The following is a 15,815-nucleotide window of genomic DNA, read 5'->3' on the forward strand; positions in this document are numbered from 1 at the left end:
CTCCCTCGCTTGCTCAGTTTGGCCGGGCGGACAGCTCTAGGAAGAGTCTTGGTGGTTCCAAACTTCTTCCATTTAAGAATGATGGAGGCAAATGTGTTCCTGGGGACCTTTAAAGCTGCAGAAATGTTTTGGTACCTTTCCCCAGATCTGTGCCTTGACACAATCCTGTCTCGGAGCTCTACGGACAATTCATTTGACCTCACATCTTGGTTTTTGCTCTGACATACACTGTCAACTGTGGGACCTTATATAGACAGGTGTGAGCCGTTCCAAATCATGTCCAATCAATTGAATTTGCCACATGTGGACTCCAATCAAGTTGTAGAAACATCAAGTATGATCAATGGAAACAGAATAATGCACCTGAGCTCTATTACGAGTCTCATAGCAAAGGGTCTGAATACTTATGTAAAAAAGGTAGCTGTTTATTTTTAATACATTTGCAAAAATCTCTATAAATCTTTTTTCACTTTGTCATTATAGTGTGTGGATTGATGAGGAAAAAAATATTTAATCAATTTTAGAACAAGGCCATAAAGTAACAAAATGTGGAAAAAGTCAAGGGGTCTGAATACTTTCCGAATGCACTGTATATACTGTATACACTGAGGCTGCCTGGCTGCTCATTTGAAATGCAATCAGGTGTATTCCATTGTTAAATACAGTACACACATTCATTCCTGGGTTTCTTTATTTTTACTATTTTCTACGTAGTAGTATAATAGTGAAGATATCAAAACTATGAAATAACACATATGGAATCATGTGTAACCAAAAAAGTGTTAAACAAATCAAAATATATTTTATATTTGAGATTCTTTGAAGTAGCCACCCTTTGCCTTGATGACAGCTTTGCACACTCTTTGCATTCCTTCAACCAGCTTCATGAGGTAGTCACCTGGAATGCATTTCAATTAACAGGTGTGCTTTGCTAAAAACTAATTTGTGGAATTTGTTCCTTCTTAATGCATTTGAGCCAATCAATTGTGTTGTTACAAGGTAGGGGTGGTATACAGAAGATAGCCCTATTTGGTAAAAGACCAAATCCAAATACCAAGTTCAAAGAACTTTGAAAGTTTCTTCAAGTGCAGTTGCAAAAACCATCAAGCGCTATGATCAAACTGGCTCTCATGAGGACCGCCACAGGAAAGGAAGACCAAGAGTTACCTGCAAAGGATAAGTTCATTCGAGTTAACTGCACCTCAGAAATTGCAGCCCAAATAAATGCTTCAGAGTTCAAGTAACAGACACATCTCAACATCAACTGTTCAGAGGAGACTGCGTGAATCAGGCCTTCATGGTCAAATTGCTGCAAAGAAACCACTACTAAAAGACAACAATAATAAGAAGAGACTTGCTTGGGCCACGAAACACGAACAATGGACATTAGACCGGTGGAAATCTGTCCTGTGGTCTGATGAGTCTGAATTTGAGATTTTTGGTTCCAACCGATCTGTCTTTGTGAGACACAGAGTAGAACGGCTGTGTAGTTCCCACCGTAAACCATGGAGGAGGAGGTGTGATGGTGTGGGGGTGCTTTGCTGGTGACACTGCCAGTGATTTATTTACCAGCATGGCTACCACAGCATTCTGCAGTGATACGCCATCCCATCTGGTTCGCGCTTAGTGGGACTATAACCCAACACACCTCAACAGGACAACAGGACAATAACAGGACAATTCAACAGGACAATAACCCAACACACCTCCAGGCTGTGTAAGAGCTATTTGACCAAGAAGAAGAGTGATGGAGTGCTGCATCAGGTGACCTGGTCTCCACAATCACCGACCTCAACCCAATTGAGATTGTTGGACCGCAAAGTGAAGGAAAAGCAGCCAACAAGTGCACAGCATGTTCGTAAACTCCTGTTGGAAAAGCATTCCAGGTGAAGCTGGTTGAGAGAATGCCAAGAATGCAAAGCTGTCAAGGCAAATGGTGGCTACTTTGAAGGATCTCAAATATAAAATATATTTTGATTTGTGTAAAAACATTTTGGTTACTACATGATTCCATATGATATTTCATGGTATTAATGTCTTCACTATTATTTTTACAGTGTAGAAAATAGTAAAAATAAAGAAAAACCCTTGAATGAGTAGGTGTGTCCAAACTTTTGACTGGTACTGTAAGTGTCAATCCAAAGATGTGACTACGGTCACACAGCTCAGACACCCATGCATACCCCACAAAACATGCTACAACAGGTCTCTTTACAGTCCCCAAGTCCAGAACAGACTATGGGAGGCGCACAGTACTATATAGAGCCATGACTACATGGAACTCTATTCCACATCAAGTAACTGATGCAAGCAGTAAAATTAGATTTAAAAAATAGATAAAAAACACCTCATGGAACAGCAGCGACTGTGAAGCAACACAAACATAGGCACAGACACCTGCATACACACACGATAACATATGCACTATACACACACACACACACACACACACACACACACACACACACACACACACACTTAGTACTGTTTATATGCTAGTGGTGAAGTAGGGGCCTGAGGGCACACAGTGTGTTGTGAAATCTGTGAATGTATCATAATGTTTTTAAAATTGTACAAAACTGCCTTCGTTTTGCTGGACCCCAGGAAGGGTAGCTGCTGCCTTGTCATAATAAATACAAACACTTAGGGGGAGGTTTGACAGACATATTATTAACCCCACAGCTGCAATTGAAAGGGGAAAACTTTACTGAAAACTTTACATTGTGTGTGTGAAATACAGAAAATGCATTTGAAAAAAGGTTACTGATAATTCAGAAATAACTGAATTATTCAAACCATAAACCATTTCCAATGTGAGTGTTTGGAGAAATATCTGATGGAAACCTGTTTGGACAAACAATTACAGAGTCATCGTGCTAATAATATACATGGTGATGATGTCATGTCATAACCGTTGTCAAGAACCAGCATGGCTCACACGGGGTCTGATGAACTTCATTAACACACAGCCATTTATAAAACCTTGTCTGTGTCTCAAATGGCACCCTATTACCTATATACTGCACTACTTTGACCAGGGCTTCTGGTCCAAAGTAGTGCACTACATAAAGAATAGGGTGCCATTTGGGATGCCACCCTCAACTTTGCCTGATTTCCCCAGACTACTGTGCTCACTGCCGTGTCTCAACAATACCCTGTCTACTCTCTGAGGATACACACCCTGGTGGAGTCAGATCTACAGTATTCTCAATGCACCAGACAATGTGACATAACAATGATGAAACTAAATGGGGCGACAGGTTGCCTAGCGGTTAGAGCGTTTGGCCAGTAACCGAAAGGTTGCTGGATCAAATCCCTGAGCTGACAAGGTAAAAAACATGTCGTTCTGCCCCTGAGCAAGGGAGTTAACCCACTGTTCCCCGGGTGCCGTGGATGTCAATTAAGGCAGCCCCCCCCCACACCTCTCTGATTCAGAGGGGTTGGGTTAAATGCGGAAGACACATTTCAGTTGAAGGCATTCAGTTGTACTACTGAATTTCCTTTCCCTAAATGCTCAAGTGCTGAAGTGTGGCAGTGTCAAGGAGTTACATAAAGGAGTCAAGGGTGCAAGCCCCCATGAAATGTACATTATCGTAGATGATGTGATGCCCTTATCATGCATGGCCAGGAGATAAACAGGAAATCAATAAAACATAATATCACATGCAAATAATAATGCATGTGCGAACACACCCACATTAAATTAGCCCAGTCGCAGATAACATGTGTGTGACTGGAACAGAATGGATACAAAAATAGGATGGCACCAGAGAGAAATTGAATTGAGAATGGAAGCAATATCCATTAATAGCTTGTTACGCCCCCTGTATTTACTTCAAGAAATTTTTGAAGTTAAAAGCTCAATGTCATTAACAATGGATTTGCAATGTGATTTTATTCAATATCATGCCTCAGTATATGTTTCTATCAATAGATTTTGAACTTGATGTGGGTGAATTTACAATCCATTTCTTCTGAAATGACATGCTTTTTGCAAAAAAGACTGTGTATTGACGCCCTGGTCCACACACACACATACACACACACACACACACACACAATGTTCAGAACCCAAATGTCTCCGATACATATTTGATATATTCTTAATTTAGGGAGAACAATGTGGTTTATTACTGTTTCTTTCCTCACACATAATGTACTTGTTTGTAAATAATAGGCCTAGTCGTAAAGAGTTTCCCATTTGTATGCTAAGCTGGGCTAGATACATCTAGCCCTATACTGTATGGTGTGAGGAATTCAATTGAACATGCACAACGTCGAGCTCGCCATTGGACCAAACACATTCACAAGGATATCACATCATGAAACATGATACCATTTTGTTTTGCGACAGATTATTTTCTCTCCCTATGATTGCTTATTTAAGATGTAACACCTATAACCCACCAAGAAGCTACTCAGGGTATGCTACTCAAAATGCTTTGCAGTGCGCGTAAAACCTGAAATGTTGTACGTTCTATGGCAGTTGGTGCCTAATAATTAATAACAGTAGACCCTCTTGGGCATGATGGGAGCTAAGTGTAGGCTATGAGGTACGTGCAGTCAGAAGTTAACACACGTAGGCTAATGGGCTGCAACTCTCTTCATTCCAAAGAGCATATCAAACGCTTACCTCCATATCTGTCCAAGCTGCAAGATGTGGGTGACGGATTGCGCGGACCATATGAATACTGAACAGGACGCCGACCTTTTCTTATTAGTCGGGGTTGCCGTGCTGCTGTTGCTGTTGGTTGTGGTGTTGCTCTTGCTCGCGGTGGACGCCTGTCTTTGAGGTGTGGACGGTTGGGCGCCCACATCTCCATGTGAAGCAGAACCGCTCAGCAGCTTCCCGTCCATGTGGGATGAGCAGTTTGCCGCACCGGTGGCATTGGAGCCCTCGTCGGTGCTGAAATCGTGGACGAACCACCGAAAACTAAAGACTTGGACGGAGAACGACCCTAGCACAACAAAAAATAGCGTGAGCCCGAACCACCAGTAGTCGCGACGGAGGTAATAGTCGACAGAAAGCCAAATGTCGGTGCCTACATCGGCGAAATACACCACCACTGCAGCGAGAATCCATAGACAGTCCCATATCGTGTATTTTGTTTGCTGCTCTCTGCCAAGGCGAAGACATGTCGAATTAGAACCACAGCACCGTGATTCCCCATTCACGAATTCCCCATCCCCGGTTCCCGAATCCGGCTGCGATCCTGGAACGAGTCCCTGTACTGAGCCTGAGTGGTCCGAATTCTGCAAAGGCGTGAACGCTACATCGCTCTTTCTAATTTTTAATACCCCATCAGATTTAGCGGCCATTATCGTAGCTTTTTCTTTCTCCTCCAGCCAACACCGTCTTTTCTCCTCCCGTTTTCTTGTCTCCCCCTCGGCTTCTGTGTTCCAGGCGAAGAGATACTGGGCTGGGCGACCTCCTCTTCCGCCAGCTACAGCGCCGCCTGTTCATAACAAAGCAACCCTACCGCTCGGCAGCGGGTACGAACCATATGCTCTCCCATGGCACATACTTGAAACTATGACATCATTGCTTCGCAACTCTTCCTCAGTCGCTCCTCACCTCACATTTCTCCTCAATAGCCACAATAGAGCTACAGCATATTGCAATTCACTCTTGAAAGGCCTAATTAAACCAAATGTATAGGCTAATTTAAAAAACATATATCTATAGGCTATATATATATTCCAAAGCACTTCAATAAAATGAATCGAAGGCCTGGCCAATATTTCAGGTAGGTTATACTTGACCAACGATGAGCAAAATACAATAGGCTATTAACCTAATCCAGACCCACTAGGCAAAAACTGGTTGAATCAACGTCGAATCAACATAATTTAAACGTTGAATCAATGTGGAAAACTGATTGGATTTGCAAAACGTCATCAACTTCAGAGAATTTTGTATTTTTTTCACCCAACCTTGAACCTAAATCACGTTGAATTCATGTTAGTTGACAACTCAACCAAATGTAAATAAAAACTAGACGTTGAACTGACGTCTGTGCCCAGTGGGGAGGGAATAGGGCTCTCCTGCTGCCACTATGAAATAATACAATAGCTATAAATAACTGGAGCAGTGACGCACGCACCCACTAGAAAGTGTTGATTTGTGGTTAAGAAGTAAATTATCCCACTATTCACATATGTAGCCTATTTCTCATCTGGGTATTCTGGTACAGTGCGTACAACGGTTCAGCACCATGGACAGCTCCCGCGTCAACTCACTTTCATACTGTAGCCTACTGCTACCCTCGTACAGAATACGCCGTTAAGCAATCAAGTCCCGTCATTAATTACTAGAGGGTCCCGACACTGTCATTGACTGTGATTTTAATGAATGATCTCCGCAGTTATAACAGGCTATGCCTTGACCGCACCATAGGCTATTTGAAGCACAGCCGCACAACCGCTGTGATTTTGACACGCCCTCCTCGCAGCTTGGCTGCACGCATGGCCAGAGGACGACCACGCTATATAACTGCACAACCTCAAAACACGACCACAACCTTAATTCAATGGTATTTTGTTGAAATGCTGAACAGTGGCACTAAAATATTATTATTTGCGATTTAAAACTGAGAGATTGATTGTATTAGCTGTCTAAAATGAGGGAAATAGTTAATGAATTGTGTGCATGTGTGAGAGGTGGAGAGCATCCAGATATAAATATGGACCCTGTCACAAAGAAAAATATATCCATGCCCCATGACTGATTGACAGATAGGTGATGCTACAGAGGAGTGAGAATGAGGAGATGGGGGAAAGAGGACAACTCTATAGCTCTATATTCCTAAACACTATAACACACTCATAATGGCTTATACAGTGGCACTGCGGCACCTAGGGGCCCCGAATGACAACCGTAGCCTCCCTCCCAGGCAGCCAATCTGCGACGCATGGTAAATCTTCAAAGATGTGACCATCTGTCATTAGTGGTGCAGGGGAGGATAAATACCTTGGCGTGACTCGAACTGCTAGTGTTTGGCAGATCCCATTTCAAGCCCCACTGACGTGAAGATGAGCGTCACACATCTCCTTCCACCACTGGCCAGTGTTGTGCCGTGATGCTGTACCTGTGGCCATCTCTCTCTCTCTCTCTCTCTCTCTCGCTCTCTGACTGCCACAGCCACACCACTTATGGGTGACTAGGCCAGAATGATGGTGCTGTCACCTTGCCTGGCTACACAGACTCCTTGCTCTGGCCAAACGCTACGCCACACCCACGGACGTTAGTTTCTTCTCCGCAATGAGTCTGGATCTGAGTACCTCCCCAACCCTTCACCGAATGTGAACACATTCGGGGCCGTCTGATAGGTCCAGAAACCGATGGGTTGGGCCAGAGCCAGAACACACGTAGGTAAAGCAGCGGTTTGGAAATGTGTAGCCTCTGCCAAGTCCACAACAACTAGATGTTCTGGTTTTCAGGGGAAATGAAAGAGAGCCTGTGGCGTGGCATCCTATTTTGGACATTAAGAAGGCAACACTCCATCTTAACTCCTCCTCCACATTTACTGGATTGGTTGAACAGTGCAGAAGAAAACCTCCTGTGCCAGTTTTCTTCCAATCTTGTCAAGACCAGTATGTAGGGGATCTAGTTTCAGGTGTTTATTTTCAAGCCTGCTACGATGGGTTATAAAATGAGTCATTGGCTTTGATACTCTGATTGGTTAGAGAAGATCCAATCACTGACAATGCCTTTCGTGCACCTCATCACCATAAAGAACTTCAATGATGGCAGTCTCGGACTAAAGTATGTAGCGAACGACAGAGCAGCGAGAGAATTTAGTGTGAGCTGTCAGGCTAGCTGTCACCTGGTGCTGGATCCTCTCCTAGCTCACCTGTCACATCATAAACACAACACACTGTGGAGGAATGGCTCACTCCGTACCAACCAGAAACAGACTTTCCTAAATGCAGTTTGGACAAATGTCAGATGGGTTGGTCCATCTTTGGCCCAGTGGGCCTGTCTGAATTGCAGGTTTTTTTTTGCGCATAATGTTTACTTGGATAACAACGGGGGCCTCTAGAAAAAAATTGCCTGTTTGGTGGCCACAAGGGAAAAAATGGGCCGGTGTGTTTGCAATGCCCAGGATGGTTTCTGGTCCCGGGTACCAACACTACTGTAGTAGAGAACCTCAACAATGTATTTATTCTCATTAGATGGAACTCATTAAATAGGAGGGCTGCTGTGAGCTGTTTAACTTTTGCCATGATGAAATAAGGGCCACCTCACAGAACTAGGGACAGCCCCCACATTATCTCACCTATGTTTTATAGCTGTGCTTCCTACCTTTAGCCCTCACCTCTTGATTTGAAGTAACTGAAAAGGTACATTATTCATAACTGTCTGCAGCAATGAATTCTCACACATATTCATGTTCATCATGTGGAATTCTCACTTTCAATTACTCCACCATAAATCGCTGTTAAAATCTTTCAGCAGTAAGCATATTAGTTATTCAAGAGACTCCTGTTCTGTGGAGGAGACATCCCTCCCTATGCAACCACAATTTAATTACTGCTGTCTACTCTTATTGATTTGAACAGGCACTCTGTCAAATGGATAGCTATGCCTAGCTCTGAATTCCATCATTAATTCCTCCTAATGATTTCCAAGGTTAATTTTTTATGACAGGAGCAATCATACAACTCCACTGGCCTCTTGAATCTGTTGCATCAGTGGCAACCAGCAAATAAATACTCATCTGAATGTACTGGGAAAGGGAAAGGAAAGGGGGATTCCTAGTCAGTTGTCCAACGGAAAGTATTCAACTGAAATGTGTCTTCCGCATTTAACCCCTCATGGTCTCTTACTGTTAAGTCCTTTCACAACACAAACCCACTGGAGTATTTTTTTATTTAAAATATGTTTCCAACCTAGATTATTTCTTTATCATAAAAGAAAGCAGTCGCCAAATATGCATGCTTCATTGGTACTGTATATTAAAATATCCAGATGACATTGTCTATTCAAAGCCCAGTGTTGCATCAAATATCTGGGCCATATCTACAGTATGAAATATTAATAGAGCAACCCTCAGCATCATACGTCATCAGAACCAGGCAGGCTGCTGTGATCCTCTCCTAAAACACATGGTATCAATTCAATGGATACAGTCTATTTACTGTAATTCACATGCTATACTGTAATTACTATACGTATATTCTACAGACATATCCTATTCTAAAATATACCATCCTGTAACAAACATGATACACAAACTGAGTTTCAGATCAGTCTGACCTTTCTGTCAGAAGGGTTTGGATTCATTTAACACTTACTATCTGCAATGAAGATTATGTAATGTAAAACACACACAGATGCAGAATTCAGAGGTGATGAATACTGAAAAAATGTATATCGATCAGCAGATCTGGCAGAAAACATGCTCATCATTCTGAATTTGAATGAAATGTGATAATTTTGTCAAGTGAAGAATCTTCTTCCTTTGTTATTAATGACAGCCGTAGTTGCTCAGCACCAAACCCCAACGTTTCAAAGTCAGGACCTGCGGTGAGACAACATGCCATTGTGACAGGTCCGTTCGAATAGTAAGAGAGCTGACATGCTAAAAGTGGGACAGTAGCCTTTGCTATCTAGAGCCACTCTCAGACTGGCATCTAACTGTAAAGATGGTGACACATGGAGGCTTGTCCACTGAACCAAACAAGGCTTGTCATGAGAAGAGGCTTTGTCTGAAACTTTTTCAAACTGGGTTAGACGTCTTGGATTTACAGTGCCTTCAGAAAGTATTCATCATTTTTTACTCTCACTCATCTACACACAACACCCCATAACGGCAAAGTGAAACATGCTTTTAGAAATGTTTACAAATGTATTGAAAATAAAATACAGAAATATATTGCATAAGTATTCACACGCCTGAGTCAATACACGTTAGAATCACCGTTGGCAGAGATTACAGCTGAGGATCCTTTTGGGTAAGTCTCGAAAATCTTAGCACATGTGGATTGTACAGTATTTGCACATTCTTTTTAAAATTCTTCAAGCTGTCAAGTTGGTTGTTGATCATGTCTAGACAGCCATTTTCAATTCTTGCCATAGATTTTCAAGCCGACTTAAGTCATAACTGTAACTAGGACACTCAGTAATATTCAATATCCTCTTGGTAAGCAACTCCAGGGTATATTTGGCCTTGTGTTTTAGTTTATTGTCCTGCTGAGAGGTGCATTTGTCTCCCAGTGTCTGTTGGAAAGCAGACTGAACCAGGTTTTCCTCTAGGATTTTTCCTGTGCTTAGCTCTATTCCATGTCTTTTTATCCCACAAATCTCCCTAATTGTTGCCGATGGCAAGCACACCCATAACATGAAGCAGCCACCACCATGCTTGAAAATATGAATAGTGGTAGTTCATTTCTTTGCCAGATTTTTTGCAGTTTTACTTTAGTGCCTTATCGCAAACAGGATGCTTGTTTTGGAATATTTGTATTCTGTACTGGCATCCTTCTTTTCACTCTGTCATTTAGGTTAGTATTGTGAAGTAACTACAATGTTGTTGATCCATCCTCAATTTTCTCTCATCACAGCTATTAAACTCTGCAACTGTTTTAAAGTCACCATTGGCCTCATTGTGAAATCCCTGAGCGGTTTCCTTCCTCTCCAGCAACTAAGTCAGGAAGGTTGCCTGTATCTTTGTAGTGATTGGGTGTATTGATACACCATCAAGTGTAATTAATAACTTTACCATGCTCAAATGGATATTTAATGTCTGCTTTCTTAATTTATACCCATCTACCAATAGGTGCCCTTCTTTGCAAGGCAATGGAAAACCTCCCTGATCTTTGTGGTTGAATCTGGTTTGAAATGCACTGCTTGACTGAGGGACCTTACAGATAATTGTATGTGTGGGGTACAGAGATGAGGTAGTCATTCAAAAATCATGTTAAACACTATTATTGCACACAGAGTGAGTCCATGCAACTTATATGACTTGTTAAACACATTTTTACTCCTATTTAGGCTTGCTTCAAGAAAGGATTGAATATTTATTGACACAACATTTCAGCTAACCCTAACCATTTCAGCTAACCCTAACCCTCATTTTAATTCATTTGCAAACATTTCTAAAAACATAATTCCACTTCGACATTATGGGGTATTGTGTGTAGGTCAGTGACACAGAATCTCAATTTAATTACTTTTAAATTCAGGCTGTAACACAACAGAATGTGGAAAAAGTCAATGGGTGTGAATACTTTCAGAAGGCACTGTACTATAATATAAAATGGCAAGTGTCAAAACATTGAAAAGCTATGGTACAGTGCCAAAATAATGTTGACAAAATAGTCAGCGGAAATGGGTTTGAAATACCCAAATCTTTGGAGTCACTAACCAACCAATAAAGGTTTATTTTCTTTAGCGTCATTCTTTGATTTCTCCTTTTATTTGTCATTCTGAGCAAGAGAGAGCGGTAGAGAGAAGCAGCAGACAACAACAAAATCAAAGACCCGCTGTCAACTGCCAACTCAGCCAATGGTCTGAGTACAATATTCTAATTATTTCTCAATCTGTCAATCTGTCACTCGTTCTACTGTGTAACTCCCACTGGCAGGGGAACACTGTGCCTGTCTGGCCTAGCCCTTCTGAGAGATCTTGTCTGGGTACTGTCTGTCTGGCCCCTGGGTATGAGACCAGCTCACTGGGCACAGATCTCAATTCATTGTCTATTCCACGTTGGTTACACGTAATTTCGTTGAAATTACGTGGAAACAACGTTGATTCAGCCAGTGTGTGCCCAGTGGGAGGGTGCTTGTGATCCATGGTCTACTTTGGGGGCTGACTTGGCTAGAGGAAATAGGGGGGCAACATAATTAATTAGCTCAGACATAATTGCCGTGACATTTCAAATTAGGTGTTTTCATTGGTAAACAAAACAGAATGATGCATGTATCGCTGACATTTATGAAAAAGCAGCTACTTACGCGCTGACTTGTGCCAGATTGTGGTGTATAGGAACAGGGCCAAAGTAATAACAACCACAACATAAAATGTTGTCCTTGGAGTAGCCAATAGAGGGCTTTTGGCAATATCTTGGTAATACAGATGGGTCGTTTCACTAATTAAGTGCCTTTTGAGTAGTGTAACTTTTTATTTCACCAAAATTTTCCCATCTCATCTTAAATAAACAAATTACTATAGCAAGTGCCTATTAAGTGCCAAATAAAGTAACAGGGTTGATGATTTCATCTTAAATCAGCCATATATCCCTTGTGACAGGGGGAATGAAGGCTTGTTGTGTGCATAACATTTCTAGCCTGTATATCTATGAGTAACAGAGTTGACCTGTAATGCTCGACCCGCTCAGTTTTCTACCACAAAACACCAGAAAATGTCCAAAAGAGTAGAACCAGCTCACCTGCATACTTTTACACTATGATTTGACTATTAGATGTTCAATGTTTCACCATATTAAAATGGGAGTTCTGTTAACGTAACAGGGTTGACCTTAAAAAGTTGGACATGTATTTTTTTACCTTAAAATTAATCACTCATCACATTAAATAATTTGTAATCTTCAGAAATTACTTAAATTTAAAAAACTAGGGCTTTGCAATGATGGTGAAAACTTAGGAAAATATTAGGGTTAAAATCTTCCTAGAAGTCACAAAGGATGCACAAAGGGACAAAAAGCTGAATTTTATTCACATAACAATATCAGATTTAATTGCATTTTCCATGTGGTCTATATTAAAGGGCAACTCATTTAATAACAGGTTTTTCTAATTCAATATTTGTGCACAATTTTGACTTAAAATATCAAAAGGACGCAAAAGGCACTCATTTCGTGGAATGACCCAGAAAGAAATGCAAAAACTCAAGTGCAGCTTCTATTCAATAAAATTCAACAGCAAAAGCTCTATGTTGACATTGCATGGAGCCCATGAGTGTTCTAATCTAAAGGTATTTTTGGAGAGGGATGCTGACCCTGTCCCATGCCTTGGCCCTGTCTCTTTCCAGCTGGATGATCTGTAGAGGAGTGTGAGAGAGGGAGTGACATGCCTGGGTGGTGGTACCCAGACCCTCAGGGCAATACCAGAGTTCAGGCGAAGAGATGGGAGGAGTCAAGCTGGCCTCGCTGCCTGCTGCAGATTGGCTAAATACCTAGGTCTCGGATTTCTGTGGACAATTACATATCAGCCACATAAAAATATAGACTACACCCTCGCTCTCTCTCTTCAGTTTGTATTTGAATCTCTCACTTGAACAAGATAGCTAGCTATTACAATGGTAAGATCGACAAGTACAGTTGAAGTCGGAAGTTTACATACACCTTACCCAAATACACTTAAACTCAGTATTTCACAATTCCTAACATTTAATCCTAGTAAAAATTCACTGTCTTAGATCAGTTAGGATCACCACTTTGTTTTAAGAATATGAAATGTTAGAATAATAGCAGAGATAATTACTTATTTCAGCTTTTATTTCTTTCATCACATTCCCAGTGGGTCAGAAGTGTGCATACACTCAATTAGTATTTGGTAGCATTGCCTTTAAATTGTTTAACTTGGGTCAAATGTTTCAGGTAGCCTTCCATAAGCTTCCCACAATAAGTTGGGTGAATTTTGGCCCATTCCTCCTGACAGAGCTGATGTAACTGAGTCAGGTTTGTAGGCCTCCTTGCTCGCACACGCTTTTTCAGTTCTGCCCCCCCCCCCCCCCCCCCCCCCCCTCCCCCGTGCTTTACTGTTGGGATGGTGTTCTTCGGCTTGCAAACCTCCCCCCTCTTCCGCCAAACATAACTATGGTCATTATGGCCAAACAGTTCTAATTTCGTTTCATCAGACCAGAGGATATTTCTCCAAAAAGTATGATCTTTGTCCCCATGTGCCATAGTCTAAACCGTAGTCTGGCTTTTTTATGGCTGTTTTGGAGCAGTGGCTTCTTCCTTGCTGAGTGGCCTTTCAGGTTATGTCGATATAGGACTCGATTTACTGTGGATATAGATACTTTTGTACCTGTTGCCTCCAGCATCTTCACAAGGTCCTTTGCTGTTGTTCTGGGATTTATTTGCACTTTTCGCACCAAGGTACGTTCATCTCTAGGAGACAGAACACGTCTTCTTCCTGAGCGGTATGACGGTTGCGTGGTCCCATGGTGTTTATACTTGCGTACTGTTGTTTGTACAGAGTAACGGGATACCTTCAGGCATTTGGAAATTACTCCCAAGGATGAACCAGACTTGTGGAGGTCATACAATTTTTTTTCTGAGGTCTTGACTGATTTCTTTTGATTTTCCCATGATGTCAAGCAAAGAGGCACTGAGTTTGAAGGTAGGCCTTGAAATACATCCACAGGTACACCTCCAATTGACTCAAATGATGTCAATTAGGCTATCAGAAGCTTCTATAGCAATGACATTTTCTGTAATTTTCCAAGCTGTTTAAAGGCACAGTCATTTTAGTGAATGTAAACTTCTGACCCACTGGAATTGTGATAGTGAATTTTAAGTGAAATAATCTGTCTGTAAACAATTGTTGCAAAAATGACTTGTGTCATGCACAAAGTAGATGTCCTAACCGACTTGCCAAAACTATAGTTTGTTAACAAGAAATTTGTGGAGTGGTTGAAAAATGAGTTTAATGACTCCAACCTAAGTGTATGTAAACTTCCGACTTCACCTGTAAGTAATGATGACGCCCAACCTGCTTGATACAGTAAACAATTCGATATTTGAGCTTTTAATTCATTCAGTGTTGACAGTAAAATACAAAAATATGTATTGATAGTTTATCAACGGCACTAAACCTATTGATTTCATAAGGATGTCCCTTTAGCTGCTCATCATGGTTTTAACCAATGTTGACATACAGCACTCCGAATCTTACATCCCGATTGGTAGATTCCACCATTTCAGCAAGCCCGAGGACAAGACTTGACTGTTAATAGTGATGGTATGAAAATTGAAATTGCAAACCATTTTGTCAGACCCCTGACAGAAAACCTGTTTTATATGTCAGCCCATGCACATGCCAGTCAAAAATCCATCCAGTATGAAGCACTTGATAGTCAGCTTGACTTGTACTGTAGGCCTATTATGCAGCAAAAAGAAAAATCGGAGTTATGGCTTCTGTAACGCTATCACAACCTGCATCAGTGTAATCAATAGTGTTGTGGTAAACAAACGTAACCTACCACTACGTGTCTTTTATAGTCTCAAGCTTTTAATGTTTACAATTTCCCCCGTTGATGATATTGGTGTTTTTCAAGTTCCCTTGTCGTCCTTCAGTTTTTGCCCCTTGACAGACTGAATGTTCTCATTTTAAATGTATCTGATGGAGCAGATTTAGTTTGACACAGCTGGCTGATAAACATTCCACAGATACACTTGCTTTGCAGGGCTGCTATCTGGCTGTGGATAATGAAGGTCAAACAGGTCTTGTGGTGCATGTTAAAAAGCCTTTCCCTTCCCCATCATCACCAACCTGTCAAACTACCCCAGAGGTCAATTCCAGAGCAGATAGAGCAATAACACAATTGATCTAGCTTGGCTGAGCTTGAAATAAAACTTTATATTTCATGACAACAATTCTGGCTTAGGTTAACCTAAATACCACGACCTGAGGGTGTGTGTTATATGTCAGGAAAACATGTTGCCGTATAGTGTATTTCCTATTTTGTTCATTTCATCAGGAACCCCGTCTCTGCAGGGCACTCACTGGATGGTTGGCCTAAGCAGGGGGTACAAATACGAGTTCTGTCTTTTGGCAGTGTGCCTTGCTCTGTTCCAACGCCTGCCCTGTGGCACAGAAACACCATCACAGCAGTACCCATAAAC

General features: G+C 41.5%; 1 protein-coding gene across 1 annotated transcript in view; it reads right to left on the reverse strand.

Annotated features, from left to right (window-relative positions):
• Positions 1-5,513, reverse strand: part of LOC110530335 (XK-related protein 4) — a 62,752-nt gene extending 57,239 nt beyond the window's left edge. The window contains exon 1 of the mRNA XM_021613300.2: positions 4,634-5,513. Coding sequence (XP_021468975.1) covers positions 4,634-5,319 — 686 coding nt within the window. The 5' untranslated portion in view covers positions 5,320-5,513. The remainder of the gene's footprint in view (positions 1-4,633) is intronic.
• Positions 5,514-15,815: the final 10,302 nt, after the last annotated feature.

The sequence above is a fragment of the Oncorhynchus mykiss genome, chromosome 8, assembly GCF_013265735.2.
Source record: "Oncorhynchus mykiss isolate Arlee chromosome 8, USDA_OmykA_1.1, whole genome shotgun sequence".
NCBI lineage: Eukaryota > Metazoa > Chordata > Actinopteri > Salmoniformes > Salmonidae > Oncorhynchus > Oncorhynchus mykiss.